This window comes from Terrapene carolina, unplaced genomic scaffold (assembly GCF_002925995.2).
Source record: "Terrapene carolina triunguis isolate 2854851 unplaced genomic scaffold, T_m_triunguis-2.0 Scaffold58, whole genome shotgun sequence".
NCBI lineage: Eukaryota > Metazoa > Chordata > Testudines > Emydidae > Terrapene > Terrapene triunguis.
The window spans coordinates 86,337,391-86,365,212 of record NW_020664409.1 but is presented as its reverse complement, the minus strand read 5'-3'; the positions used below and the strand labels follow the sequence as shown (position 1 = coordinate 86,365,212).

General features: G+C 40.8%; 1 protein-coding gene across 1 annotated transcript in view; it reads left to right on the top strand.

Annotated features, from left to right (window-relative positions):
* The window catches only part of CSMD3 (CUB and Sushi multiple domains 3), a 1,099,171-nt gene that overhangs the window by 1,056,275 nt on the left and 15,074 nt on the right, over positions 1-27,822 (top strand). The window contains exons 65-67 of the mRNA XM_026659890.1: positions 12,204-12,315; positions 19,037-19,216; positions 22,119-22,184. Coding sequence (XP_026515675.1) covers positions 12,204-12,315; positions 19,037-19,216; positions 22,119-22,184 — 358 coding nt within the window. The remainder of the gene's footprint in view (positions 1-12,203; positions 12,316-19,036; positions 19,217-22,118; positions 22,185-27,822) is intronic.

The following is a 27,822-nucleotide window of genomic DNA, read 5'->3' as shown; positions in this document are numbered from 1 at the left end:
ATAGCACCGTGGTACCAGTGTAGACACCCTGGTCGATTACAGCGCTACAATTGGCCTCCAGAAGGTGTCCTACAATGCCTGTTCTTGCCTCTCTGGTCATCACTTTGAACTCAACTGTGAGCCCCATCCCTTAAATTCCTTGGGAATTTTGAAAGTCCCTTTCCTGTTTTCTCGGTGACACGTGCAGTGGTTTCAGCGCAATCTTTCCAGGTGACCATGCCTGCTCCAAGCACCAGGCGATCCCTTGCTTGGAGCAATGCCTAGTTGCTGGACCTCATCAGCATTTGGGGAGAGGAAGCTGTCCAGTCCCAGCTGTGCTCCAGCCGTAGGCATTATGATACCTACGGACAGATTTCACGATGCATGACAGAAAGGGGCCATGCCTGGGACACAATGCACTGCAAGGTCAAAGTGAACGCCTGCAGAATGCCTACCACAAGGTGCGGGCAGCAAACCACCACTCCAGTGCTGCACCCACGAGCTGCTGGTTCTACAAAGAGCTGGACGCGATACTCGGTGGTGACCCCACCTCCACTGCGAAGGCCACTGTGGATACTTCAGTGGCTCACGTACCAATCGAGAGTGGACCGAGCCAGGAGGAGGAAATGTTGGACAAGAATGTGGAGAGAGAGGGTCACCCAGAGGCAGAGGATGACTTGGAGATCAGAGATGCATGCAGCTAGGAGCTCTTCTCTATCTCGGAGGAGGCTAGCCAGTCACAGCAGTCGGATCTTGGCGAAGTGTGAAAAGGAGAGGAGGCCCCTGGTAAGTGGCTTTGATTTTGAGAATCACTGAAGCGAGTTGTTGAGGGCAGGAGGGTTGCAGAAAGCAGGCTTGTGACTGTATGATGTGTATACTACCACATGCGGTGGAACAGGGTGTTTAATGGCCCTGCACACTTCCGTCAACACGAGTTCAACAGTCAACTTTCCCACTCTGAACTGGTTAGCGAACGATTGGTAGCAGTCTGAAGTAGCCAGCTTCCACCGTGCAATCGCCATGCGCTTCTCCAACAACAGGGCAGCTCTCATGCTCATGTTCTTGTGCCACAGGGCTAGGGGGAGCTCATCACACAGTCCCATGAATGTGGCTTTCCTCATCCGAAAGTTCTGCAGCCACTGCTCATCATCCCAGATGTGCATGACGATGTGATCCAACCACTCAGTGCTTGTTTCCTGAGCCCAAAAGTGGCGTTCCACTGTGGTCAACACCTCCATGAATGCCACAAGCAATCTTGTGTCATAGGTACTATGTGTGGCGAGATCAATGTCAAACTCCTCTTGCCTTTGTAGTTTAAGGAGTAACTCCACTGCCCCTTGTGATGTGTTAGTGAGAGCAAGGAGCATATTGGTCAACAGTGCAGGATCCATTCCTGCAGACCAAAGAGACAGAGTGCACAGTACACAAACCATTGAAAGATGGCGCCAAATGTGGCCGGAAGCACAGGGATTGCTGGGATGCGAACCAATGCATCACGAGGCATTGGGACAGGACCCAGGATGCCCCATGACCCCCTCCACCTTCCCACAACTCTTAGCAGCTGAAGAGGAAGAGATGATCTGTGGGATATCTGCCCAGAGTGCACCGCTCCAAATATCAATGCAAGTGCTGCAAATGTGAACACGCTATTGTGCAGGCAGCTGACAGTGTGAACACACAACAGTGGTTTCCCTTCAGTGCTCTCTGGATGGCGATGTAACTCTGTCAGTGTAAACATACCCTTAGTTTTGCTTATATTGAGGAAATACTAATATAACATCAAAACCTGCAATTGAAGATGTTACTCAGTTTTTAATCACGCAAAATTGTCATTGATTTCAGTGGGATATTTCCTAGGTAAAGATCGAGTAAACTGAGTAAGGATGTCAGGATTTGGCCCATGTTTTGCTAATAATACGATAAAACAGTTATAGTCAAGCCAATTTTCCTCTTGCTCGCACCAAAATATATCAGGAGAGATGCCAGTGTAAAATTAATGTAAGCGAACAGAGAATCAGTCTCATCATTCTTAAAAGAATACAGTACTCTCACAGATCTTGGGAGACAGACCAGTCCTCACTTACAGACAGCCCCCTAACCTGAAGCAAATACTCATCAGCAACCACACACCACGTAACAAAAACATTAACCCAGGAACCTATCTGTGCAACAAAGCCTGATGCCAACTCTGTCCACATATCTATTCAAGTGACACCATCACTGGACCTAATTACATCAGCCACGCCATCAGGGGCTCGTTCACCTGCACATCTACCAATGTGATATATGCCATCATGTGCCAGCAATGCCCCTCTGCCATGTACATTGGCCAAACCAGACAGTCTCTACGCAAAAGAATAAACGGACACAAATCTGACATCAGGAATCATAACACTCAAAAACCAGTAGGAGAACACTTCAACCTCTCTGGCTACTCAGTAACAGACCTGAAGGTGGCAATTTTGCAAGAGAAAGACTTCAAAAACAGACTCCAAGGAGAAACTGCTGAGCTTGAATTGATTTGCAAATTAAATATCATTAACTCTGTCTTGAACAGAGACTGGGAATGGCTGAGTCATTACACTACTTGAATCTATTTCCTTATGATAACTATCCTTACACCTCCTGTCAACTGTCTGTAATTGACCATCTTGATTATCACTACAAAAGTTTTTTTTTCCTGCTGATAATAGGTCATCTTAATTAATTAGCCTCTTAGAGCTGGTATGGCATCTGTATATATATACTCTTATTATATGTTCCATTCTATGCATCCGATGAAGTGGGCTGTAGCCCACGAAAGCTTATGCTCAAATAAATTTGTTAGTCTCTAAGGTGCCACAAGTACTCCTGTTCTTTTTACGGATACAGAGTAACACAGCTGCTACTCCGAAACAGTACATAGAGAATTCATACATGCTTTTGAGACAACAAAATGCTACATTAGAAAGTGCTTATTATATTGCATAGGCATTGAGTCATTGCAATTGCTATTTTCTGTAATTTTGTTGTCAAATTCCCTAGGGTCATTTGTCTGACATGTTAAACATTTGTCTTACATTCTGACAGGCCAGTCTGATCCCTCTAGTTTTTTTTTTTTTTTTTTTTTTTCCCCATGCTGAATGGAAGCATCATTAGTATCCAGCATACAACTCTTCAAATAAACAGGCAAAATGTCAACTGATATATAATTTCTAAAACAAATGTAGCTATTGGCAGGATTTACAACTTTGATCCCCAAAATTCTAAGGTTAGTGCCTTGCAGATTAATACAGCAATGCGGTAAATGCACTTTAGCAGCAATTATTTTGTATACTGTATGGCCTTCCATACTACTTCACTTAACCAGCAGCTTATCCTCAAGCTCCCATATAAAGGAGTTGGTACTGTTTAGAAACCAAATGTTTAAACATCAATTTCTGTCACACTCTAGGTGTGATTGCATAGTTAGCACAGTGCAATATACTGGTGTCATTGTCACAGCAGGTAGGGGAGCAGTGATTAGTACTCTCTCTCTTTCCCTATAGGAATTGCAGCAATCCTTCTTCTGCTTAAGGGGAAAGGTCAAGAGATAGCTCCTTTCTCTGATGCCTAGTGGGGAAGGAAAAACCAAGATAACACTTCCTTGGCCACTCTGGATAGACATAGGGGAAGGATAAAGAAGAAACCAAATCTAAATCCAAAACGCAACAGACCAGATCTTGGCAGAAAGACAATCAACACCTAGCACCCTATGTAGTAATATATAGGAAGACTTTATGGAGAATTTGAGAGACAAAGTGGGTGAAGTAATATATTTTATTGGACCAACTTCTGTTGGTGAAACAAGCTTTCAAGCTACACAGAGCACTTCTTCACATACCTTGTCTTTCTAATGTCCTGGGACCAAGACACTATAACAACACTGCACACATTTATGGAGGATTAGGCAGAACAGTTTGAAGTTTTAGCAAGTGAATAATGAAGAGTTTTTGTCAGATAAAGTTCTGCTTCTAAAATAGTAGATGTTCCTCATAATTTGTACATATACAGTGTCACCAGTTAACACTAGTAGAACCAAGTTGCATACTTCTTTGTGCAGCTTCTAATTAAGATCTCACAAACACAGAGAAGTTCAGGTCTGAGGCTGACAGTAAAACCCCAACCTAGATCACCCTCCACCCTCTGGGTGTTGGCTGTCAGATTACACAGGATGAACATGGCATGGCCTCTTGGCAATACTAATCCAAGGTATGGGTTGCCACAGTGCCAATTTCTTCCTAGCTATCCACTTCCCTACCTGGCCAGTCCTCTTCTGTCACTAGAACTCCAAGCTCAGGCTCTTTTGAGCTGGCTACATAGAGAATTATCCAGCCCTGACCTCCCCACTTTGCTGTTACCTGCCTGTTTTCCCAAGCCTCAAAGACAGCATCTTTGCACAGTGGGGTCTCTTCCAGATCACAGCACACATGCTACCACCACATCACAATGTAATGATGCTAGTTGGAGTTTTCCAGAGAAAAGATTAGGCAGAAACTGAGTAAGGGTGTCAGTATTTGGTCCTTGCATATTAAGTTAAGCAGATGTCCATCAAAAATGATAGCTCAGCCCTACTTCAGATACCAGCCACAGAATGTAAATAAATGGTATCATCTGGTATAATTGGGATGTGTCCCTAAATTTAGGATATTATCATTCATTCCAATATTTTGTTATGTAGCAAATCTATCCTGAACACAATATATTATATCAAGCAGATTTTACAAAGACAAAATACCTTTGTCTCAGTATATAGCAACTTCATCTGTAAGCTTGAAAAATAAATTGCTTCTTTGAAATGAACTGTGGGTTTGGAATATTTGTTCAGAGATATTGCTAGTAACATAGGAAATTGTTTATAGCACATTGACCATAAGCCATTACAGCACACCATACTGCTAAAATGAAACAAGGATTTATTTAGAACAATCTGTCTTGCATGCAAGGCTCTGTAGTTGTGTTTTTTTCCAATTTAGGTTTTTGTGGAAATTCAGCAAGTTTCCTGCACGTTAAAGCTTGAAGGAAGCCAAAGTGCAAACTGTATTTAGAAAGAAAAATAGCCACATTATACCCCTAGTATCCTTGTATTAGCTCTTGGGTCTGTTTTGTGATGCTTCATATGATATTCAATATGAAGATAAGGGAAAACCTTGTAAACTTTCTTCTTCTGTGAATTTAGTGCTTATAAAACTATAGTAGTGATAGCACAGTAGAATGGAAACCTGTTTATTTCAAGATAAATGCTATATAGTATGGACAACCATGTGCAAACCCCCAAGTCTGCCCCCACTACTATGCACCAATCTTAATCTGGAACAGTGAAATAATAGTTCATTCTCAATCTAATCATCCTTTAACTTCCAACAAGGATGCAAATTGTGTGAGATAATGTGATGTGCACACATATTCACAGGGAACTAAGACTACAAACTTATTTCACAGAGGCCAACAATTTTGTTTATTTAGTAGCAAACACTTTTATACCTATAGCACTGGACTGGATTAATATCAGTGATGTAGTGGTGAAAGTCTCCATGTCCCATTACCAATACCCTGAGCCACCCAGTTTTTCTGAAAGAGCCTTTATGATTACATAGGTTTTCAGTTGGATTCAGCGAGGGTATCAAGAGGTGCATTTTATTTCACTTCCAAAAGAATGGCCAAATGTTAGTTGAGCAAAAGAACTGATACAGCAGAGGCACTGGGGAATGCACACCAGCCATCCCTCATATGCAGGCATACTTGCCTTCCAAAAACATAACCTTTTATTGCTTTTGTTTGTTAAAAAAAACACAGAGTACTACAATAAATAGCAGCTGCTTAGTATGAAAAGACTGCTTTAAGTCCTTTTATGGTCAAAATAATGACTCGTGACACTAAAGATGCACCTTCTTACTCAGTAGATCTCCTTCCTGAATGTCATATCTAGTAGTTAGTGATGAAAATAAGATTTTCCCACATTTTAGTTCCATTCAACTAAGAGAGGATAGAGTGAGATGGCTTCTGCTCTAGTTTGCACATGATTGTGAAGAATAGTTAACTCTGTTCTAAGTGGCAAATCTTTATTTCTGGTGCAGACAAGCAAGCAAGAAAGAACAGAGCTTCACTCTAGTTTGCAGGGGTGGCTGGTAGAGAAAACATTTTTACTTGTAAAGTGAGCAACCATGAGTTTTGCACAGGTTATTATTAGATCCCATCGCCAGCCAATGAATGGATACTGGACATCTCATTAATGTCCCGTTCACCTGGTCTGATCACCAACAACTGCAAGCAAAACTTGCAGTGTGAGCTGAGACTGTGGTATGAACAAGACACACATTAGACTCTATGTCAGTGGTGGGCAACCTGCACCACACATACGGCCCATCAGGGTAATCTGATTGCAGGCCGCAAGACATTTTGCTGATGTTGACCGTCCGCAGGCACAGCCCCCCACAGCTTCGCCGTGGTTTGCAGTTCCCGGCCAGCATGTCCCTGCAGCCCAACAATTCCTGCAGCGTCCATTGGCCAGGAACGGCAATCTGCAGCCACTGGGAACTGCGGGGGGGCATGCCTGTGGATGGTCAACATCAGCAAAATGTCTCGCGGCCCACAATCAGATTACCCTGATGAACCGCATGTGGCCCGTGGGTCGCAGGTTGCCCACTACTGCCTCTATGTCCTTTAGCCAGTTTAGAGTGAATGATCTCCCACTGGAAGTTCCTTACATTATTAAGTCCTCTCTACAACATATTGTAACGTAAGGATCATTAGAAGGAGTGATGTGACATCAGATTGTCCAAAAAACCAACAAACTTTAACGCAGCCGTCGCCCATATGCAGCAGTACTTGCTTTAGCTACCTCCTCTACAGCTGGAAACCCACCACCCCACACTTTGTTTCAGTTCCTATTCCCCTGCATCTGACTCTAGCCACATCCACCTACAACCCATTTTTGCGGGGGAAGGGAAAACCCATTACAATATCCTGGTGTAATCTGGCAACTGAAGGACCAAGAACAAAGATGGGTAGAATCACACTTAAAAAAAATAGTTCTCCTTTCTTTTCCAGCACTCATAAAAATTCAGATAGAACTCTCAGCAAATGCTTTGGTCAGTTTTTACTTTATCTGAACTGGTTTTACCATGACTAACCAAAATGTCTGCTACTCTTAGTGAAGTGAATTTACTACAATCTCAGATAGAAGTGTGTGTTTTTCAGTAACAATTGTGCACATAGCTCATGCCTCCCATTTTGAAAATGTATTTTCAGTACACATGGCTATGGTTGGGAATGGTTAATATTTATACCCCTTCTTCTGAGATGAGCATTACCCCTCTGCTGAGTGGTAGCAGATATCCAGGGCTTTGCAGCTTGATTTCCCAGTGGAGAAGAAATCAGTGATGCAGAGTCTGGGTATAAAATTAGCCCCATAGTGCAGTTTAAAATAAAAACGGAGAACAATGCAGAAATATTTTCATGTGTTGCTACTGTATCAGGATACAAAAATGTGAATTGTTTTAGCATGTTTAGCGGAAAAAATGTTTATGGAAATTTTGTGAATGTTATAAACAGAATTTTTGCACAATATTTATGTTAGCAGTTTGAGCATTTTAATTTCATACTCTTGGATCAGGGATTTGTGGCATAGAAAGGCTGATGCTCCTAGATGGTGGGCAAGGTGCTGCTGCAGGATGAGGAGATTGTAGGATGGATTGGTGGGCTGGAGAATATGGGGGCTAGTACTTTTGAATGGGGGGCAGTGCTGTGGTGCACTGTCAACTTCAAAGGAGAGGAATTTCCACAGCCCCACACAATCTCCAATTCCTTTGCCTTTGAGCCAATCACTGCCCAGGAGGGGAGTTGATGTCTGAGGAACTGATCTGGAACTGAGTGGTAGGCAGGAGATGCAGAGTTGGGATAAAGTCTGCAGCCACAGTATGAGTGAGCTTCCTCTGTCAGGGTTCCTCTAGATCTTGGAGACCCAGGATTTTTGCTGCATTCAAACCCAATGGGAATGACTCTTCAGGCACTCCTTAAGGACCAACTTCCTGTTTGCACAACTCTGGTTTGAGCAGGACTACATTGTACAGAACTTGAAATCATAGAATCATGCAAATGTAGGACTGGAAGGGACGTCGATAGTTCAGCTACCCCAGTCCCCTGCACTGAGGCAGGTCTAAGGATCACCGTCCTAGACCATCCCTGACAGGCCTTTGTCTAAGCTGTTCTTAAAAACTGCACAGATGTTCCACAACCTCCCTAGGTAATTTGTTCCAGTGTAACTACCTTTACAGCTAAGACATTTTTCCTAATGGCTAACCACATCTCCCTTGCTGCAATTTGAACCCATTACTACTTGTCCTGTCCTTAGTGAATAAGGAAAACAATGTATCACCCTCCTCTTTTATGTACTTGAAAACTTTTATTGTGTTCCCCTCTTCAGTCTTCTTTTCTGAAGACTACACAAACCCAATTTTTTCAGCCTTTCCTCACAGGTCATGTTTTCTAGACTTTTAATCCTTTTTGTGGCTCTCCTCTGGATTTTCTCCAGATTGTCTACATCTTTCCTGAAGTATGGGTGCTAGCACTGGACACAGTACTCCAGCTGAGGCGTTATCAGTGCTGAGTAGAGTGGAAGTATTACTTCTCATGTCTTGCTTACAACACTCCTCCCAATACATCCAAGAATTATGTTCACTTTTTTTTTTACAATGGTATTACATTGTTGACTCATATTTAGTGTCTGATCCATTGTAACCTCAGATCATTTAATTCCTATTAATCATTTCCCATTTTGAATTTGTGCAGTTGATTATTCCTTCCTAAGTGGAGTACTTTGCATTTGTCCTTATTGAATTTCATCCTGTTTATTTCAGACCTTTTCTCCAGTTTGTCAAGATCACTTTGCATTCGAATCATACCCTCCAAAGCACTTGCAACCCCTCCCAGCTTGGTTTTGCCCACAAACTTTATAAGTATACTCTCTATGTCATTATCCAAATCATTTATGAAGATATTGAATAGGACTGGACCAAGGACCGATCCCTGCAGGGCCCCACTCGATATGCCCTTCCAGTTTGACTGTGAACCATTGATAACTACACTCTGACTATGGTTTTCCAATCAGTTGTGTACTCTCCTAATAGTAGGTTCATCTAGACTGTATTTCCCTAGTTTATTTTTGAAAATGTCATGTGAGACACTATCAAAGGCCTTACTAAAGTCAAGCTATATCTACTGCTTATCCGCATCCACAAGACTTATTACCATGTCAAAGGAGGATATTAAGTTGGTTTGACATGATTTGTTCTTGACAAATCCATACTGACTGTTACTTTTCACCTTATTATCTTCCAGGTGCTTACACATTTATTGTTTAATTATTTTCTCTGTTAGCTCTCCGGGAACTGAACTTAAGCTGACTGGTTTATAATTCCCAGGGTTGTCCTTATTCCTCTTTTTATAGATAGGTACTATATTTGCCTTTTTCTAGTCCTCTGAGATCTCTCCTGTCTTCCACAAGTTCTCAACAATAATTGCTAATGGCTCAGATCTCTTCAGCTAGTTCATTAAGTGTTCTAGGATGTATTTCACCAGGCCCTGGTGACTTGAAGACATCTAACTTGCCTAAGTAATTTTTAACTTGTTCTTGCCCTATTTTAGCCTAAGATCCTACCCCATTTATACTAATGTTCACTATATTAGTCATCGGATCCGTTTTTGGTAAAAACTGAAACAAAAAAGGCATTTAACACTTTAGTCATTGCTGTATTTTCTGTTATTGTCTTTCCCTCCTCATTGAGTAATGAGCTTACCCTGTTCTTGGTCTTCCTCTTGCTTCTAATGTATTTGCAAAATGTTTTATTGTTACCCTTTAATCTCATTTTGTGCCTTGGCCTTTCTAATTTTGTCCCTACATGCTTGTCTTGATTTTTTTTTTATATTTATCCTTTATCATTTGACCTATTTTTCACTTTTTGTATGACTCTTTTTGATTTTCTATATTATAATGTTGATTGAAGATTACTATGGGGGTTACAGTGGACAGAATTCCTGAGTGTTTACATGATGTGTCATTGATTCTTGATCTTGAACAAGTTACTTAGGCCAATATTTTCATATTGGATCCCTAAGTAGCCTGATATGTAACTCTCATTGATTTCTGTGGGAGCCAGTGGAATTTCCACTACTCAGCATCTCAAAAATTAGGCCACTTTGTTTAGGTGCAAAATATGGATGAAGGTAAAGGGGAAAAGGGATGTATCCAGCTCTTTCCTTCATTCAGAGAAAATTGTTGATTCCTCCTTGAAAGAATATTTCTGAAACAAAGCGGAAAATAAGTAGGTTCATGTGTCATTTGCATTCAAATGAAACAAATGTGTTTAACACAGTGGCATTGATTTGGTGGTTGGAGCAGGAGCAAAAGGATGTTTGCTTCAAAACCAGAATGCCAAAATATTGTTTGAGTGACAGATACCAAATAAATAAAACAGATGTAGAAGAAATCTTGGTTCAAAACTGTTCATTCAGAGAAATGGAGGGCTGATGTCCACTAAGAGTAACGTGTATTGCCAGACAATCTAGTATAGTTGATTGGATTCAATGCTACTTTATCAGATAAAAGAGCACTAGTATTGCAATTCAATGCAACTTCAATAACTGTCAATAGTGTTTTCCTAGTATGTATTTCATCATGAAAACCTGATTTGCTGCATGTCCTCCAAAACTGATCTCTTTAAAGTAATTATATAGTCCAGTGGATGTTGTAAAGAAAAATAATTTCAATTTTAATTCACATACAGGTACTATGCATAGCTCATGGGTTATTATTACATTTCACCATGATGAGAGTACTGAGCTGAAATGGAATTTTACTATAAAGTTTTAAATAATTATTTATAGCAGTGAAGCACAATGTTTAACGAGATTCAGCTGTTATGAAAGATGTGCATATTTTGGGGATCAAGAACTTTTATCAAGCCTTTTAAACTTAATCTAAATTTTAAAAAAAAATGTAAATGCATTGTGCTATGAAAAGTTAGTACAAACTCAACAACCTCTCCTTGAAACATGCATCAAAAGATACACAGCTCACTAGATGGCACATTTGACCTATGACTTCTATATCTAAAGATGTATAAACACTAGTGTAAATGAGTTAACAATTCTCAGTCTATAATAAATGGCCCCGTACTTACTGTATTCAAAAGCAATTATACGCCAAATCATTCAGACACTATTTTTAGTTCATTTGCAAATAATTCTTTCCTTTCTTTTCTTTTCTTTTTTTCAAATTATCCATTCCAAGCATAAAAAAATGATGTGCTCAAAGGAGTTAAGAGTGAGGATTTTCATGTACTCACGTTCTGTTATCTATTAAGCATACTGATTGATGTTCTCCTCTTGTAGTGAGAAAGTAAAGTTAAACACCATAGGGCTCAAAGTTAAAAGGAAATCCTAGAACCATACAGGCTTGAGTCGGAAGGAACTAGAGCTGGTCTGAGAAATTCCAGTAAAACATTTTTCATCAGAATTTGCTGATCCCTTACAACAGAAACATTTGACAAGATGGTTCAATTTCAAAGAAGTTCCAATGAAACTCACTGCCACAAAGGTTTCAAAACTTGCCTGATTTCCTGCCAGAACATCTGCGACTTGAAGTCTTTAAATCATGATTTGGGGACTTCAACAGCTGAGTCAAGGGAGAGAATTATTCCAGGAGTGGGTGGGTCAGCTTTTGTGGCCTGCATCATGCAGGAGGTCAGACTAGATGATCATAATGGTCCCTTCTGACCTTAAAGTCTATGAGTCTATGAGACCCAAGTCCATGGTAGCCCCTAACAATGTGACAAGGAGATGAGAGCCTGGAAGGCCTGGCTCCCAGGTTTGTGACTCCTTGGTAGTCTGGGGTCCCAGGCTCACAGCCCTTTGGCAGACAGAGCTTCCAGGGCTTCCAAGATTCTTGGCTCCAGGGCAGCCCATCTCGTAGACTGTCCCAGAGTTAGGGCTTCATTCCCTTTCACTGAGATTTCTGAAATTTTGGGGTTTTGTTCCAAAGTACCAAATCCTCCACAGAATGGAATTCCCTTTTTCTGCCCAGCTTTTGAAAGGACCTCATGGCTCAGCTTATCCATCCTGAATTCTGTGTAGGAGTTTTCCCTATTGATTGGGAACAATTGATATTTCTTTGTGATAACATCATTGTACTTTCACTGTTTCAATAGGTGGGAAATGTTGTTCAATTTCAATGTAAAAAAGGACACCTTCTCCAAGGATCTACAACCCGAACTTGCCTCCCTGATCTTACGTGGAGTGGGATTCAGCCAGAATGTATACGTAAGTAATGGGTGGAGGGGATAAATATTTTTCTGTTAGTCTTGGATGGAAATAGTTTCCCATGATAGGTTTCATTAATTAACTTACATGTACTATATTGTTGAAAAGTAGTGAACAATAATAAACTAAGTTTTGTTTTTTCTATTTCTATAACGGCTTGTAGAACTGTGAAAGATTAAAATCACATTTTACCCAATTTATCCATATTCATGTGATTTTAATCTTTCACAGTTCTACAAGCCGTTATAGAAATAGGAAAACCCAAGCTTCATTTATTATTGTTTATAGTTGATTGGATTCAATGCGACTTTATCAGATAAAAGAGTGGGGATAAGAGGGGGGCTGCAGGAAGGGTAGGGGGAAAGGAAAGGGGTCATGGTAAAACTCTGTGCAGCCCTAAATTGCACTGAGGATGGGCAGCCCTGAATCAGGGAGTAACCCCTTCTGCACTCCTTCCAAGTGGAATATAAAGGCCACCAGGTTTAGTCTGACGTTTCAAAGCATATGTTCCAGTATTAATAATAACAAGTTGTTTGAACTGCTTTCCTAGTACCCACTGCTGATACTTTGAAAAAGGGCAGTGTGGTAATTTGTTAAGGTAACAGTAATTAGTCATATCTGAAACAGAGAGGAAGTTCTTTCTAAAGCAGGGAAGCTGTTTCACTCCTAGGCGACTATCTATTTTAACAGGTTTCAGAGTAGCAGCCGTGTTAGTCTGTATCCGCAAAAAGAACAGGAGTACTTGTGGCACCTTAGAGACTAACATAAGCCCACGAAAGCTTATATCCATTTTAAGAGACTTATGCAAACTACTGTCTTGTAGTGCTGATTCATTGATACTGTAATGTCACAAGTAATGCCTTCCAGTTCTACAAACAGCCTGAAGACATGCCACCTGGGATGGTCATAAGATATGTCGTAACTCATGACATAAGATAAACAGGATGAGAACTGCTCATTACATGGATGGGAGCACACAAGGTTGCTCTGTGACGTTGTGTTAGTGATTCAGTAGGTGACACTCTTCCCTCTGAGTGATGACTCAGTGCTCAACTGTGATGAAATGTGACACTCTTCTTTTGAAGGTGCCATGTTTTGGATGTAGTGTAAAACTAATGTCTCAGACACCTGTACCAAGATGTTTTTCTCACAAGTAGGTTTATTAAGGGTCATTCTGGGTAATTTCTACCCTTGATAATTACAGTCTGTTATACCTAAAATCACTCCTTGTAACTTCAGAGTGACACATTATTTTTCTTTGAGTGATTGCACATGTCCATTCCACTGTGGGTGTTTGTGCACACCGTGTACTAGCAACAGGGATTTACCCCTTAGCATGCTCCCTGTCCTGTCTCAAGCTGCTGCGTGATGGTATGAAGGGCAGAGTCATCCCCAACCTCTTTCAATTCCTTCTTACTGCCTGTGACGGTTATCGGAGAGTTCTACCTACTGTGACAAAGTTCCTCCTCTATCTTGGTGGGTCCTGCGCTTATTGGCGGATTTTCTTGCCTCAGAGATTCACCATGTGGGTTGGCGAACAGTCCAGAGACCTTCCCCTCTGGAAGAACCCACAGTCCAGGTCAATTGGGAGGTTTGGGGGGAACCCGGGCCCGTCCTCTACTCCAGGTTCCAGCCCAGGGCCCTGTGGACTGCAGCTGTCTATAGTGCCTCCTGTAACAGCTGCATAACAGCTACAACTCCCTGGGCTACTTCCCCATGGCCTCCTCCAAACACCTTCCTTATTCTCACCACAGGACCTTCCTCCTGGTGTCTGATAACGCTTGTGCTCCTCAGTCCTCCAGCAGCACACCCTCTCACTCTCAGCTCCTTGTGCCTCTTGCTCCTTCACTCTCACAGACCTTGGGAGGCAGGCCAGTCCTCACTTACAGACAACCCCCCAACCTGAAGCAAATACTCACCAGCAACTACACACCACACCACAGAAACACCAACCCAGGAACCAATCCCTGTTGCAAAGCTCGTTGCCTACTCTGTCCCCATATCTACTCTGGCGACACCATCAGAGGACCCAACCACATCAGCCACACCATCAAGGGCTCATTCACCTGCACATCCACTAATGTTATATATGCCATCATGTGCCAGCAATGCCCCTCTGCCATGTACATTGGCCAAACCGGACAGTCCCTCCGCAAAAGAATAAATGGACACAAATCGGACATCAGGAATAGTAACATACATAAGCCAGTAAGTGAACACTTCAATGTCCCTGGTCATTCTATTACAGATTTAAAAGTCACTATCATTGAACAAAAAAACTTCAGAAACAGACTTCCAAGAGAAACAGCAGAACTAAAATTCATTTGCAAATTTAACACCATTAATCTGGGCTTGAATAGGGACTGGGAGTGGCTGGCTCATTACAGAAGCAGCTTTTCCTCTCCTGGAATTGACACCTCCTCATCCATTATTGGGAGTGGACTACAACCACCCTGATTGAATTGGCCCTGTCAACACTGGTTCTCCACTTGCAAAGTAACTCCCTGCTCTCCATGCGTCAGTATATAATGCCTGCATCTGTAACTTTCACTCTATGCATCCGAAGAAGTGAGGTTTTTACCCACGAAAGCTTATGCCCAAATAAATCTGTTAGTCTTTAAGGTGCCACCAGACTCCTTGTTGTTTTTGTAGATACAGACTAACACGGCTACCCCCTGATATTTGGGAGGTAGAATCTTTTCTCCTGTTGGGATCTATAGAGGAAGTTATTTTACACAGAGGGAAGAGATTATATTCTCGTTACTTCCTAATTCCAAAAGTAAAAGGAGGTCTCAGACCCATACTAGCTGAACAAATACATGCATCAAATAAAGTTTCACATGGGCACTCTGACTTCCATTATCCCCTCCCTGCATCCTGGCTACTGGCACACTACCCTAATAAAGGATGCATATTTCCCTGTGGCAATACATCAAAACAACAGGAAATTCCTCAGATTTATGGTCAACCAATCCCACTATCAGTTTGCAATCTTGCTATTTGGCCTGTCCACAGCTCCACATATTTTACAAAATGAATGGCAATGGTGGCTATGTTCTTGAGGAAATCAGGAATTCAAGTCTTTGAGTATATGGACCACTGGTTGGCGAGAGGACAATCCAAGAACCAGGTGATATCCAGTGTGGCGAAGATCCAATCCACCTTTGGCATATTGGGATTGCTTACCAACAAGGGAAAGTCAGTCCTCTCACTTCTTCAGAGAATAAAGTTCATAGGAGCAATATTGGATTCTAAAGAAGGCAGGGTGTTCCTTGCACAAACCAGGTTCCAGACAATGTTAGACATCTCATTAGACCAGGGATCGGCAACCTTTGGCACGCAGCCCATCAGGGAAATCTGCTGGCATGCCGGAACAATTTGTTTACCTGCAGCATCCTCAGGTTCGGCTGATCGCAGCTCCCACTGGCCGCAGTTCGCCGTTCCAGGCCAATGGGGGCTGCGGGAAGTGGCAGCCAGCACATCCCTCAGCCCACGCCGCTTCCCGCAGCCCCCATTGGCCTGGAACAGCGAACTGCGGCCAGTGGGAGCTGCTATCAGCCGAACCTGAGGATGCTGCAGGTAAACTAATCATCCGGGCATGCCAGTAGATTTCAGAAAGCTGCAGAACTTGCTGGGCTTGTTGTACTCCCTGATGCATCATCCCCTAGACATAGTGGTTTGGATGCCCACAGAAGTCTTAGCCTCTTTGAACTGGTGGATGGTCCCATCCAATGTATATGTGGGAGTTCCTCTCCCACAATCTTCTTCAACTCTGGTTACAGACATTTTTTCCCTGGGTTGGGGAGCCCACCTGGGAACTCTGCAAACTCAAGTCTGGCCAGTTTTTAGCTCTCCATATAAATGTAAGAGTTGAGCGCCGAGAGCCATTTGTCTGGCTTATTACACTTTCCTCACCCAAATCAAAGGAAGGAGTTTACTAGTTGTTATGGACAACAGGGTGGTGATGTCCTAGGTGAATAGACACGGAGAGGTCAGATTGTTGCTTCTATGCCAAGAAGCAATATTCCTTTGGGAGTTTTGCATCACCAACTCAAACTCTCTATCTTCCGGGTGTCCCGAACATTCTTGCAGATGGATTGAGCAGATCATTCACCAGTGACCACAAGTGATCTCTCCATCAGACACATTTTTCAAGTCTGGAGTGTTCCCCAGATAAACCTATTGGCAACCTGACCAAACAGGGAGTGTCATCAGTTTTGTTCACGGGCAAGTCACAGTTCAGGGTCTCTGATGGATGCTTTCCTGTTGTCCTGGAAAGACAATCTAATGTATTTGTACCTTCTGGTTCCACTCCTACCTAGGGTGTTGTTAAAAATTAAATATGACCATGCTCACATAATACTCCTTGCACTGGCGTGACCTTACCAGCATTGGTTTTCCATGCTACTGACCCTGTCTACCAGGGCTTCATTGACACTATCACCAACCTGGATCCAATCTCTCAGAATCACGGTTACCTCGTTCATCTCTACCCAGAGATCCTTCACCTGGTAGCCTGGATTCTCCATGGTTAACACTTCAGTAGGAGATCTGTTCAAGTGATGTGCAAAATGCCCTCTTGAACAGCAGAAAACTTTTTACTAGATACACTTCCACTTGAAGTGTAAAAGATTCTCTCTCTGGTATCAACTAAAAGGTAATTCTCCCCTCCAAGATCCAATACAACACATGCTATATCTGAAGTTTCCATCAGGGTGCACTTAGCAGCTATCTCTGCTTTCCACCCTCCGACTGGTAGTTGCTTCCTTTTCTCCAGTCCCATGTCACTCACTCCATTTTTTGAAGGCTCTGGACTGGTTATCTCCCCAAGTAGATGACCCCATTATTCCTTGGTACTTAAACCTGGATGGGTAAGGAATGGTGTCTATAGCCTCTGTTTGTCAGAGGGTGGAGATGGATGGCAGGAGAGAGATCACTTGATCATTACCTGTTAGGTTCACTCCCTCTGAGGCACCTGGCATTGGCCACTGTCGGTAGACAGGATACTTGGCTGGATGGACCTTTGGTCTGACCCAGTATGGCCGTTCTTATATTCTTATGGTGTTAGCAACACTAACGGGTCCACCCTTTGAACCACTGTCTACCAGTTTGTTACTTCATCTGTCAATTAAGTTAGCTTTTTTGGTAGCAATTACCTCTGCAAAGAGGGTAGGAGAATTGAGAGACCTGGTATTTGCCCCACTACATGGAAAAGATATATCTCCGTTTTCATCCAAATTTCTCACCAAAGTGATTTCTCATTTCCAAATCAATCAGGCAATATACTTACCAACTTTCTTCTCTAAGCCTCATGCTCATAAGGATGAGGAGAGACTCCATGCATTGGATGCTAGGAGAGCATTAGACTTTAACTTGGATAGGATTAAACTGTTTCAGTCTCCCTCCCAACTGTTAATGGAAATTGCAGACAGGATGAAGTGTCTCCCATTCTATGTAACTCCACCAAACAGGGTGCTAGCACATTCAGCAAGATCACACATAGCGTCTGCAGCCTTTCTAGCTCAAGAGCCTATTCTGGATATTTATAGAGCTGTAACTTGGGGTACGTCTATACTTACCCGCTGGTTCGGCGGCAAGCAATCGAACTTCTGGGTTCAATTTATCGCGTCTTGTCTGGACGCGATAAATCGAACCCAGAAGTGCTCGCCATCGACTCCGGTACTCCTGCTCGGCGAGAGGAGTACACAGAGTCGATGGGGGAGCCTGCCTGCCACGTCTGGACCACGGTAAGTTTGAACTAAGGTACGTCGACTTCAGCTACATTATTCACGTAGCTGAAGTTGCGTATCTTAGTTCGAATTGGGGGGTTAGTGTAGACCAGCCCTTGGTGTTCAGTACATACTTTTACTTTTCATTATGCCACCGCTCAACAGTCTGGAGGACAGGTAGTCCTTCAGTCATTATTCAGACTCTTCTACCATCTCCAGATTGAACTGTTTGTAAGTTTCCTGAAAAGGAATGACATGCAATCACGCAAAGTATTAAAAATGGTTACTAACCTGTTTTGTAACTGTTGTTCTGTGAGATGTGTTGCACAAGTCCATTTCACAACCCACCCTCCTATGCCTCTATATCAGAATCTATCTAGTAAAAAGAAGCAGAGGGGGTGTGTGAACGGCTCTGCCTTTCATACCATTGCACAGTAGCACTATGCAGCAGCGGGTGAATGTGTTACCCTGATTGGTACCACTGAGGGAAAATCTCAGAGGCTAGGGCATGCAAACAGCTGAAGTGGAAAGGACACGTGCAATATATTTCAAAGAACAATTGTTTCAGAACAGGTTAGTAACCATTTTTCTTCATTTCCTGTTCTAAACTCTTATTTAGTTGCTGCTTGGTATTAAGCAATTATTGCAATTCATACAATGGGTGGTTGCCTGTTACTGCTGTGTAAGGCAATCAATACATATATATGGTGTTTGGGCCTTCCAGAAAATCTGCAAAGGTGGACTCTCGAACTCAGTGGGCTGTCCCACAGAATTAAAGGTTTACCTCATAGATCTGCTTACAGGATTGGGCCCAGAGTTTATAAAACTGTGAAGTGCTTAGTGAGCTCTCAGATGAGAAAGAACATATACGTATAAGTAATTGTTGCTAATACATTTTGTTTAATTAACTACCTGTCAAAATGTTTGAGGTTGTTTTTTTCTGAAATATTTTTACTATTTCAACTAAAAAGTAACGTACAGTTTCTTTGTAGCACACAGCTGTAAACAACCAGAGACTCCAGTTCACGCTAATGTGGCTGGAATGGATCTTCCTTCACTTGGCTATACATTGATTTATACCTGTCAGTCAGGCTTCTTCCTAGCAGGAGGATCAGAACACAGAGTCTGTAGATCTGATGGCACATGGACTGGAAAAGTTCCAGTTTGTGAAGGTAACCCCTTCTGCTCCCCCACCCCGCCCTCTGACTTTCAAATATTAAACTTTAAATTTTCCCTTACTTGCTATTTAGTAACAATATATCATATAAATACATGTCTTTAAAATCTGTATATTACTTTGTCTTTTTCTATATTTCTTATAATAGCATTATATATTTGTGGGTAAAGTATTCAAAAGACCCACTTGACTTAGCACATACATCCTAGTGATTTTCATTAAGACTTAGGTCCCTAAGTCCTTTTTGAAAATGGGATTCAGACTCCTGAGTCACTTGGGCTGTTTTGAAAATTGTACCCTATATCCATATACAAGACATATGGATTGTACAATAGTCTTGTGTACATGTTATATCAATTAGAACTCCAGATGTGCAAGCCTAGAGGATCCACTCTCACTTCAGTCAATATTACCATAAGTATGTGCCTTCCAAAACTGCAGAACTCACTGATATGCAGAGCTGATGTTGGGTTTTCTGGGATTATAAAACTTACTGTACAGGACAATGTTTGGGAGCATGTGCTTTCCATATAAGAAGAAAAAGATGGCATGTTGAGAAATGAACATGAAAATTTAGCCTGCATTTAAATTCAGAATTTAAGTGAACAACATGAAGAACAATTGAAGCTGAAGACCTAACCCTTTAATTCTTTGATATTTACAAAGCATAATAAAGAAATTCTGTACGATAGTGAAATCTGACCATCCTATCTTGCTTCCTTATACCAAGGGGGATTAACGTAGGAACCAGCTCCATGGGCTGGCCAGTTGCAGCCAGATTACATCCCTTTTGTGTTGTTCAGGTGGCGTCTTCCCTCCAGTCGAGCAGTGTAGCACATCATGAAAGTGACATGGCTATGGACGCATCATGGAAGATGTAGTCTGGTCAGGGAGCCTGACCATAGGGGAGAATGGTGGCATTAGATACCCAAATTGCAGTTCCCACGAGACAATATGCCATCACAGGGAAAAGTAGTTTAATATTGAACAAACTCAAAACTAAATGATTTGGGTCAGTACCACACATTGAAATTAAACATTTCAAATTGAGACTATTTAAATGTTTTGTTTTGGTCAAAAATTCCAAAATGAAATATTTTGCCATGTCACAATTAAAAAATTCTGAACTTTTTGTTCCATGAACGTTTTTGATATTTCAACTTTTTGTCCTGATCTGTTGAAATATCACAGTTTCCCAAAGGATGGAAATTCCAATTTTCACTGAGCTCTATTACACAGCTTAATAGAAAATATTATCAAGGTATTCCAGATAAAAAGTGTGGCGTTAAACAAATATTATCTTTGTGTGAAAAAAACCTCCTTGTAACCTTGGTGTGTTCTTCTTTTCCAGTGTTTCTATTGTTTTACTTCAGGGTACTGCCTGTTTGAATTGAATACCTCTACCCATATTTGAAATGTGTTGATACTTTTCTTTGTAATTAAGGACCCTTCAGGGTAATTGGAAATTGTTCCAAGAAATTTCTTCTGCTGTTTTCAAAATAAACAACAGTAGTTGTTTTTACTTCCTGCTGGGGCTGGGTTAGGGTTAGAATTTTACTTCCTGCTGGGGCTGGGTTAGGGTTAGAATTAGGGTTCACTACAGAGACAAGCTCAATGCCATCTTTCTCTGTGGGAGTGCATGGTTGTCTCTAGTATTGGCAGGGGCATGGTCCTTGGGGATACACATTCTGTGGATCCACTGAGCCACAGCTCTGCATAAGGTGGCAGAAAGGAATACAGGTGATATTAAAGGCCATAATCTTTCTAGCAGCCATGCCCTCTCTCCAGTTTGGGGGGATAGGATTCTGTGTCCTCCCAGCTCCTTTTATCTACGCTTTATACAAAATAAGGTAATGGGGGTGGAGTACCTGAACTTAAAAAATCAGAACGGCACCCCCGTTTACACAGCAAACCAGAATCTGTGCCCCTAAGCAATAAGCCACTCCTCGTCAGAGGGTGTAAGAGAGGTCTACTAACAACTTCAATATCCTTTAAAAGGCAGGAGATGAAACATTGACAGTTTATCTTCTTGCTTCTTTGCTTTCACCTGGAACATTTGATTGATCTTTTTTTTCCAAATCTTGGCAATTGTAAAACAAATTAATGGGTCAAAAAGTGGTTAAAACTAAGCTTCTCACTTCTCGCTGTTCAGTATTACAGGAAGATGAGAAAAAGGAGCAATGTCTTCAAAATTATTAACTCTTATTAGAATGAAATATACCATACCCTGAGGGACCTTTCTGATTTTACCTATTACAGAGAGAAAGATGAAAAAGCCATGTTCCTCCCACCAGGGGAAGTAGTTAGAAGAAAAGCACTATGTTCTCTTGTTCCTCCTGATGGAAATGAAAATAGTTTTTTTCAAAAATGACTGAATCATTGACTTAAAAGGAACAAAGAATTGAGTCCTTTTCATCTGTCTAAGGGAGATCAAAGATATAAAAGGAATCTCAGTAATAAAGATCCATGTGTCCATTGTACAGAAGGTCTGTTTCCAATACAAGATTTTTGGATTCAACGCTTCATTCCAGAAAACCAGAACTTTTGGGCAGTGCCATCACGTAAAAGACAGTTAGCATGAATCAGGTTCAAGTTGGAAGGAGATAATTCCATTTGACTAATTCAAGGAATTTGATTAGTCCCTATATTGAATTTTAAATTGTATTGTGCAAATACATCCTGTTTGTCTACTGAAGATCTCTGAACATTCTCTGATGTATATGTGTTTTTTTTCCCTCTTTGGTGATATAAATGTACATCCCAGCCTCTTTAAGGTGGTACTGTGTGCTAAGGAATTAATAGAATTTTAAAAGCCTAAGTGATTTAAGAACACATGTCCCACTGAATGTCTTCAGATGGTTACTTGTTGTCCATCTTTTTGTTGTTCTTTCCAACAGCTGGATCAAAAATATTGGTGAAAGACCCTAGACCAGCTTTGGGAACACCGAGTCCTAAACTAAGTGGTGAGTACCTTGACTTTATTCCAAGGGCCCAATACTCCATTGCCTGGTACCTCATACCTCAGTGTAGTGGTTGAAAATGATACCAAACAAATAGCACAGTTTCAGACTCATTTAGCACTGGCATAAATGATTTCACAGGCGAAGGACTGTGGCTGAATCTAACTCTTGGCAGGGAAATATTGATCCTTAAATTGATTTATGCTAAACAAAGCTCTTCAGTAACCATACTCTAATCTCTCAATAGTGCACAGACATCAAAGTAGTTGGTAAGTGCAGTTATGAAACCATGTGTTTTCAAAAGTCTGTGGTGATAGCGTGCTACTTACTTCTCTGAATATAGTTTGATTGCTCTTAACCATCCTCTCTTGTATTTTACTCATGAACTTTTAGCATGTGGGTTTAGTTCATGGACATTTGGAGTCTATTTTTATGAAAGAGAGGAAGTTCCTATCTGTTTAGTTTATCAAAAAGAAGCTAGAGAGGTGACTTTATTGCAGTGTAGCTGTACCTTCACAAGTTGAAAATACCAGGTACTAAAGGGCTCTTTAATCAAGCCGAAAAAGGCATAACGAGAACCAATTACTGGAAACTGAAGTCACATAAATTCAAAGTAGAAGTGTCACAATTCTTTAACAAGTGAGGGTGATTACCCATTGGAACAAACTATCCCATGGGAAGTGGGGGATTCCCCATTTTTGATGTCTTCAAATAAAAGCTGCATGCCTTTCTGGAACATGCTTTAGCCAAACACAAATTCTGGGCTCAATGCAGGGGTAATTTGGTGAAATGTAATGTCCTGGAATATACAGGAGGTGAGACTAGGTGATCTAATGGTTCATTTTGGCCTTAAATTCTATGAATCTATGAATCTTAAGCACTGAGTCTGATTTAGAATTAGCTAACTCCAACCTATGTGCATCTGCAAAGTCCCACTGACTTCAGCAGTCGGATTGGTTGATGTACACTAGCTCATCCACAGAATCAGTAATGTAAACTTCAAAATATTTTGTTTTATTTGTGTCTCTGTATTTGAAATAAATCAGTAGAAATCTAATACAGAAATTTAAGTAGCCCTAGAAGTGTTCATTGCCTGCTTTTGTATTTTACCCTATTAAAATGTTATTTGTTTTTTACATTCAAAACAAACGAACAAAACATATGTGATTTCTCTTTCAGTGTAACGAGCCCCTCTGTCCTGATGTCTCACTCTGTACTGAAATACATATTTGTATTCTGTTTGCAGACTTTGGCAATGATAAAGGCGCTTATGTTAAAATAATAAATTTGTTCTTCTGTATCACACATATCCATATGTGCATGTCCATATTTTTTCAGTATTATGTAAGGCTGATAAGTATAGTAAGACCTAAGGACCTTTGTTAGAGAGGTGTAGAGTACAAGGGACATAACGACATTTTAAAGCTTAACAAAGCTCTCCTTTATCTGAAGTTTCTTTTGGGAAAATGTACTATTTTGTCCAGAAAATAGTAGTTTACTTTACTGGACTCTAATGAAGAGCTGAGCAATTCTTCAGGATTAGCTTCACGAAGGAGTTGACAGGAGATAGGAATGAACCAACTGGTGCTGGTTTGCTTAGAAGGTGGTGTTTGACAAAAATAAAACAAAACAAAAAAAGCTCCTACTTCCTGCTTGCTAAAGATGTCCTGGGGCTGGCTTGGTGGGAATATGTGAGCTGATGTACCTGGTGTGCAAACAACCTCAACCAGTACTGGCTGAAATTTAACTAACATGGATTGGGATTTGATAATGTAGATACAGTCAAACTGTGGTTGATCTGGAATACTTGGGTGGTTGGAGTCAAACATTCCTCACATTTTCCCCTTTATTGTAAAATATATACTGCAATATGGACTTTAAACATACCCACACTCACAAGCATAATACCTGAAGTTCTCCAAATTACAGTAGTTTGCTCTATCAGCCTCATCCTACAAACAAGTTGTTATGTGAAAATACTCAAGTTACTAATATTGGGCCCACTTTTCAAATTAAACCTTGGTGCTTTAACTTTAGAATCCAAGTCCCTGATCCTGTAAACATTTATTCACTTCAGTGTAACTACTCTTCTAAGTAAAGGATTTATGTCTAAATCTGTGTACCTGCATAAAGGTCCAATCCAGGAAACCACTCAATTCAAGTACCTAAAAAAGCAGGTATATGAACACCTGAATCATCACTCTTAAATGAATACTGAGGTACCTAAATACAGATTTATCTCTCTCTCTTTAGGCACCGAAATGTAAATGTTGGCTCCATTATTAGAACCTTAACTTTTGTATTTCTTTATTTTTGATTATTTTAGACCCAGATCTTGAGTCAGCATCTGCTAGCATGGACCCCTGAGCACATTTAGAGTTGCATTGCTTGCTCACTGGCATAGGAGTCCACACTAGCACATCTCACGGCAGGGTTGGAGCCTTAATTTGTAATCTTGATGTTAATGTAAGATTTAGTATTTAAATATATAGTTTCAAGTCCAACAGCATTATCAGTACTTTTCAGTTTCACATGTTATGTACATTTGTCATTTATCTGAAGCTCTGGTCTAAGCTTTGACATCTTTGAGCATTCCTACAAGGGATGTCAGCCAAGTGGCAGAAGTCTTGCCATATCTCTCAGGGTCTTTTCATATATTAAAACAAAAATTATTTACAGTTTATAATTTCTACTTATAGTATTTTGTTTACATACTAAGTCATTTGAGGAAAAAAATCCACCACCATGAATGGATACTTTTAGAAAGAAGGTTGGCAGGAACAGCTGCAATATTGTGTATCGCATTCTGCTTCTCCTGATGCTCACACATTAACCAATAGTTGGGTGACAATTTGTTATGGGGGATAAGCCCTACTAGAATTTCACTTGTGAAAAATACAATTACTACTTGTAGAGGGGAAAGGAGACAAAATTCATGCACTGCAGTGAATGCATTGCAATCTGACTAGATTTGCTGAGTGTTAATATCCTTATTAAAAATCTCAGGTTATATGGTAGGCAAATGCTTAAGCAAACTTTAAGGCAATGGAATAAGAATTAAATAAGTCTGTTTAATTGTATCTGAATGGTTGGAGGGTGGGGTTATATTTAAATTATATAGCTATATATATTTAATTGGATGATCAAATATGTTCAACTTGTCTTTAATTTTATTTGATTGCTTTGTTTCCAAGGAAAGTACAAAGATAAATGACAATTATAATGCAACGAACAAGCTTCTTAAGGTCTATATTACAATTTTAAGCATAGCCCTGAGCAATGGGTGGCACATTCACTATCCTAAGAGAAGCCACAGGAGCCTCTGTAATTCAGAGGGGTACCTCTGAGACACAGCTCCTTCTCTGCTTCCCCCTTGTTTCTGGGGGCGTGGGGAGAATAATTTGCAGCTGGGCTATATCAGCTTTAAATTTACTGTCTTTTCTTCCTCACGCCCCTCATCCCCGGCTCAGCTACTTGGGTTAGTCAGTTATGGGGTGGAGCCATGAGCTCTGCTCATTGTTTGCCCCTCTTTGCCCACTTGCTCTAGAGAGGGAGTAAGTGGACATGAGTTGGCCCACTTATTCTCTATCGCCAGATCCAAGATCCAGGTAATCCATCTAGGAGGAAAAAGTATTTTTATTCCCTTCTGTGGGCACATAGCTCTGAATTAATACCTCCGTTGTTATCCCAGCATCAGGAGAAAGGAATGTAATCATGTATGTATCTATTCTGTTTTTTGCTTTTATATATATATTTTTCTTTTACATTCCAACTCCCCTGATTTTCCCTCTACCCCCACTCCCATCCCAGGAAATGTCCAACTCAGGATCACAAGATCAGTTTACATGTTATTTACAACGGTATATAATACTGCTTTTTGTAGTAAGATTATAAAAAAACATTCTCTTTCACAACCCTATACAGTGTTATCACAGTTGCATACGGTGAATCCACAAGACTTCAATTGTGCAACCCTTACACCTTAGTGATTTAAGTAAAACTACTTGCATGACTAAGTGCCTATCAATGTGATTAAGAGATGAACAATTAATTCCTTAATGCATTTTTCCCTTTTTATTATGTATGTACATTGATTTTCTGTATTCCAGGTACACTTAGCAATTTTTTAAAGCATTGTGAATACATTAGAGATGTGTTGCCCCTTTGCCCAATAGGTTTCACCAAAGTTTCCAGGTTGTTTCCAGTAGAAGGAGAAAATAATTGTATGTGTCTATTATTTCTTTGGTGCAGTCCTGTTTATTTTACAAAGCATGTACACAAAGTCCTGTTTCCCTAAAGTTATTGCTCAGATGTTCCCATGAAGCCCAGTGCCTTGGCCAGTGGCTTCTGTTGTTTCACCTATCTTACTCCATAAAGGATCTTAATTGCTTTTTTCCATTTTGCATGCCTATCAGCTTTAGGGTGACCAGACAGCAAGTGTGAGAAATCGGGATGGGGGTGAGGGGTAATAGGAGCCTATATAAGAAAAAGATCTAAAAATCAGGACTGCCCCTATAAAATCAGGACATCTAGTCTCCCTAACTAACTTTAACGGTGTCTGTGATAGTCTAGATATCAAAAGCATGCTTGCTGGTACCATTAACACCTTTTGGTGTTACGTTTCCATTTGATAAATAAGGACATAACATGCTTGGCTACTGTTAGAGACATCAACATCCATTCTTTGATATTGCTAGAGGATTTAATTCATCTACTAATTCCAGCATATATATGTGAGTGTGTATTTGCAGAGGGCAGATCTTTGTAGTCAGTACTGTGAAAAGACCTTTGCATATAGTTCCAATATTTTTGTGTTTTGTGGCAAGAAAAATTACATGGGGCATGCTTGCTGCTGGTTAGTGGCGACTCCAGTATTCATGATGTTAGCTACAGATTTATGTAGAGTCTTTGGTTTCCCGTAAATTCTATTTATGTTGAATGACTCTCTGATATTCTGCCAAATTTCTTCCCTACCTTCTGACCATTAGATATGTAATTCAGCTTCCCATTTATCTTCTGTCTCCAGTATCAGAGGGTACTTAACTCAAATGGAACGTTGCTTATTTTTCCTTGTATAGCTTCTTATGTGTATTAAATATCCTGAAGTGTGAGACAGTGTTTCCTGCTGGACAGAGCACTGCACTGGGAATAAACAGACCCAGGTTCTCTTCCCAGCTCTGCCACTGGCCTGCTCGGTGACCTTGGCAAGTCACTGTACCTGTCTGTGCCTCCCTTTTCCCATATGTAAAGTGGAGATAATGATGCTGGCCTCCTTTGTAAGGCTCTTTGAGATCACTTTGACCAATCTGGGGCTGAATATTGAATCTGATATATCTGAGTTGGTGAGTGTCTTGAGCCATCATAAAGTACCCCAGGTTATAATGAATAAAGGATATCTCTACCATGGTAAGCTTTATGGGAATGTCTGCAGAGAACCAAATGAAGCTGCTAAATCATTTTCTGTGTTTGAGTGTTATGTTGGTATGTAAATATCTTTACTGAAAGTGAGCCATTTTACAGTTGGGTGCATATGAAAGGCTCATTAGTATGGATATAAATCAGAGAGATTCATTCCCTCTTTCCTCCAGGATCTCTTCAGTATTTTGTGCATAGGATGTGACTTCTTTTTTGCTCTTGATAA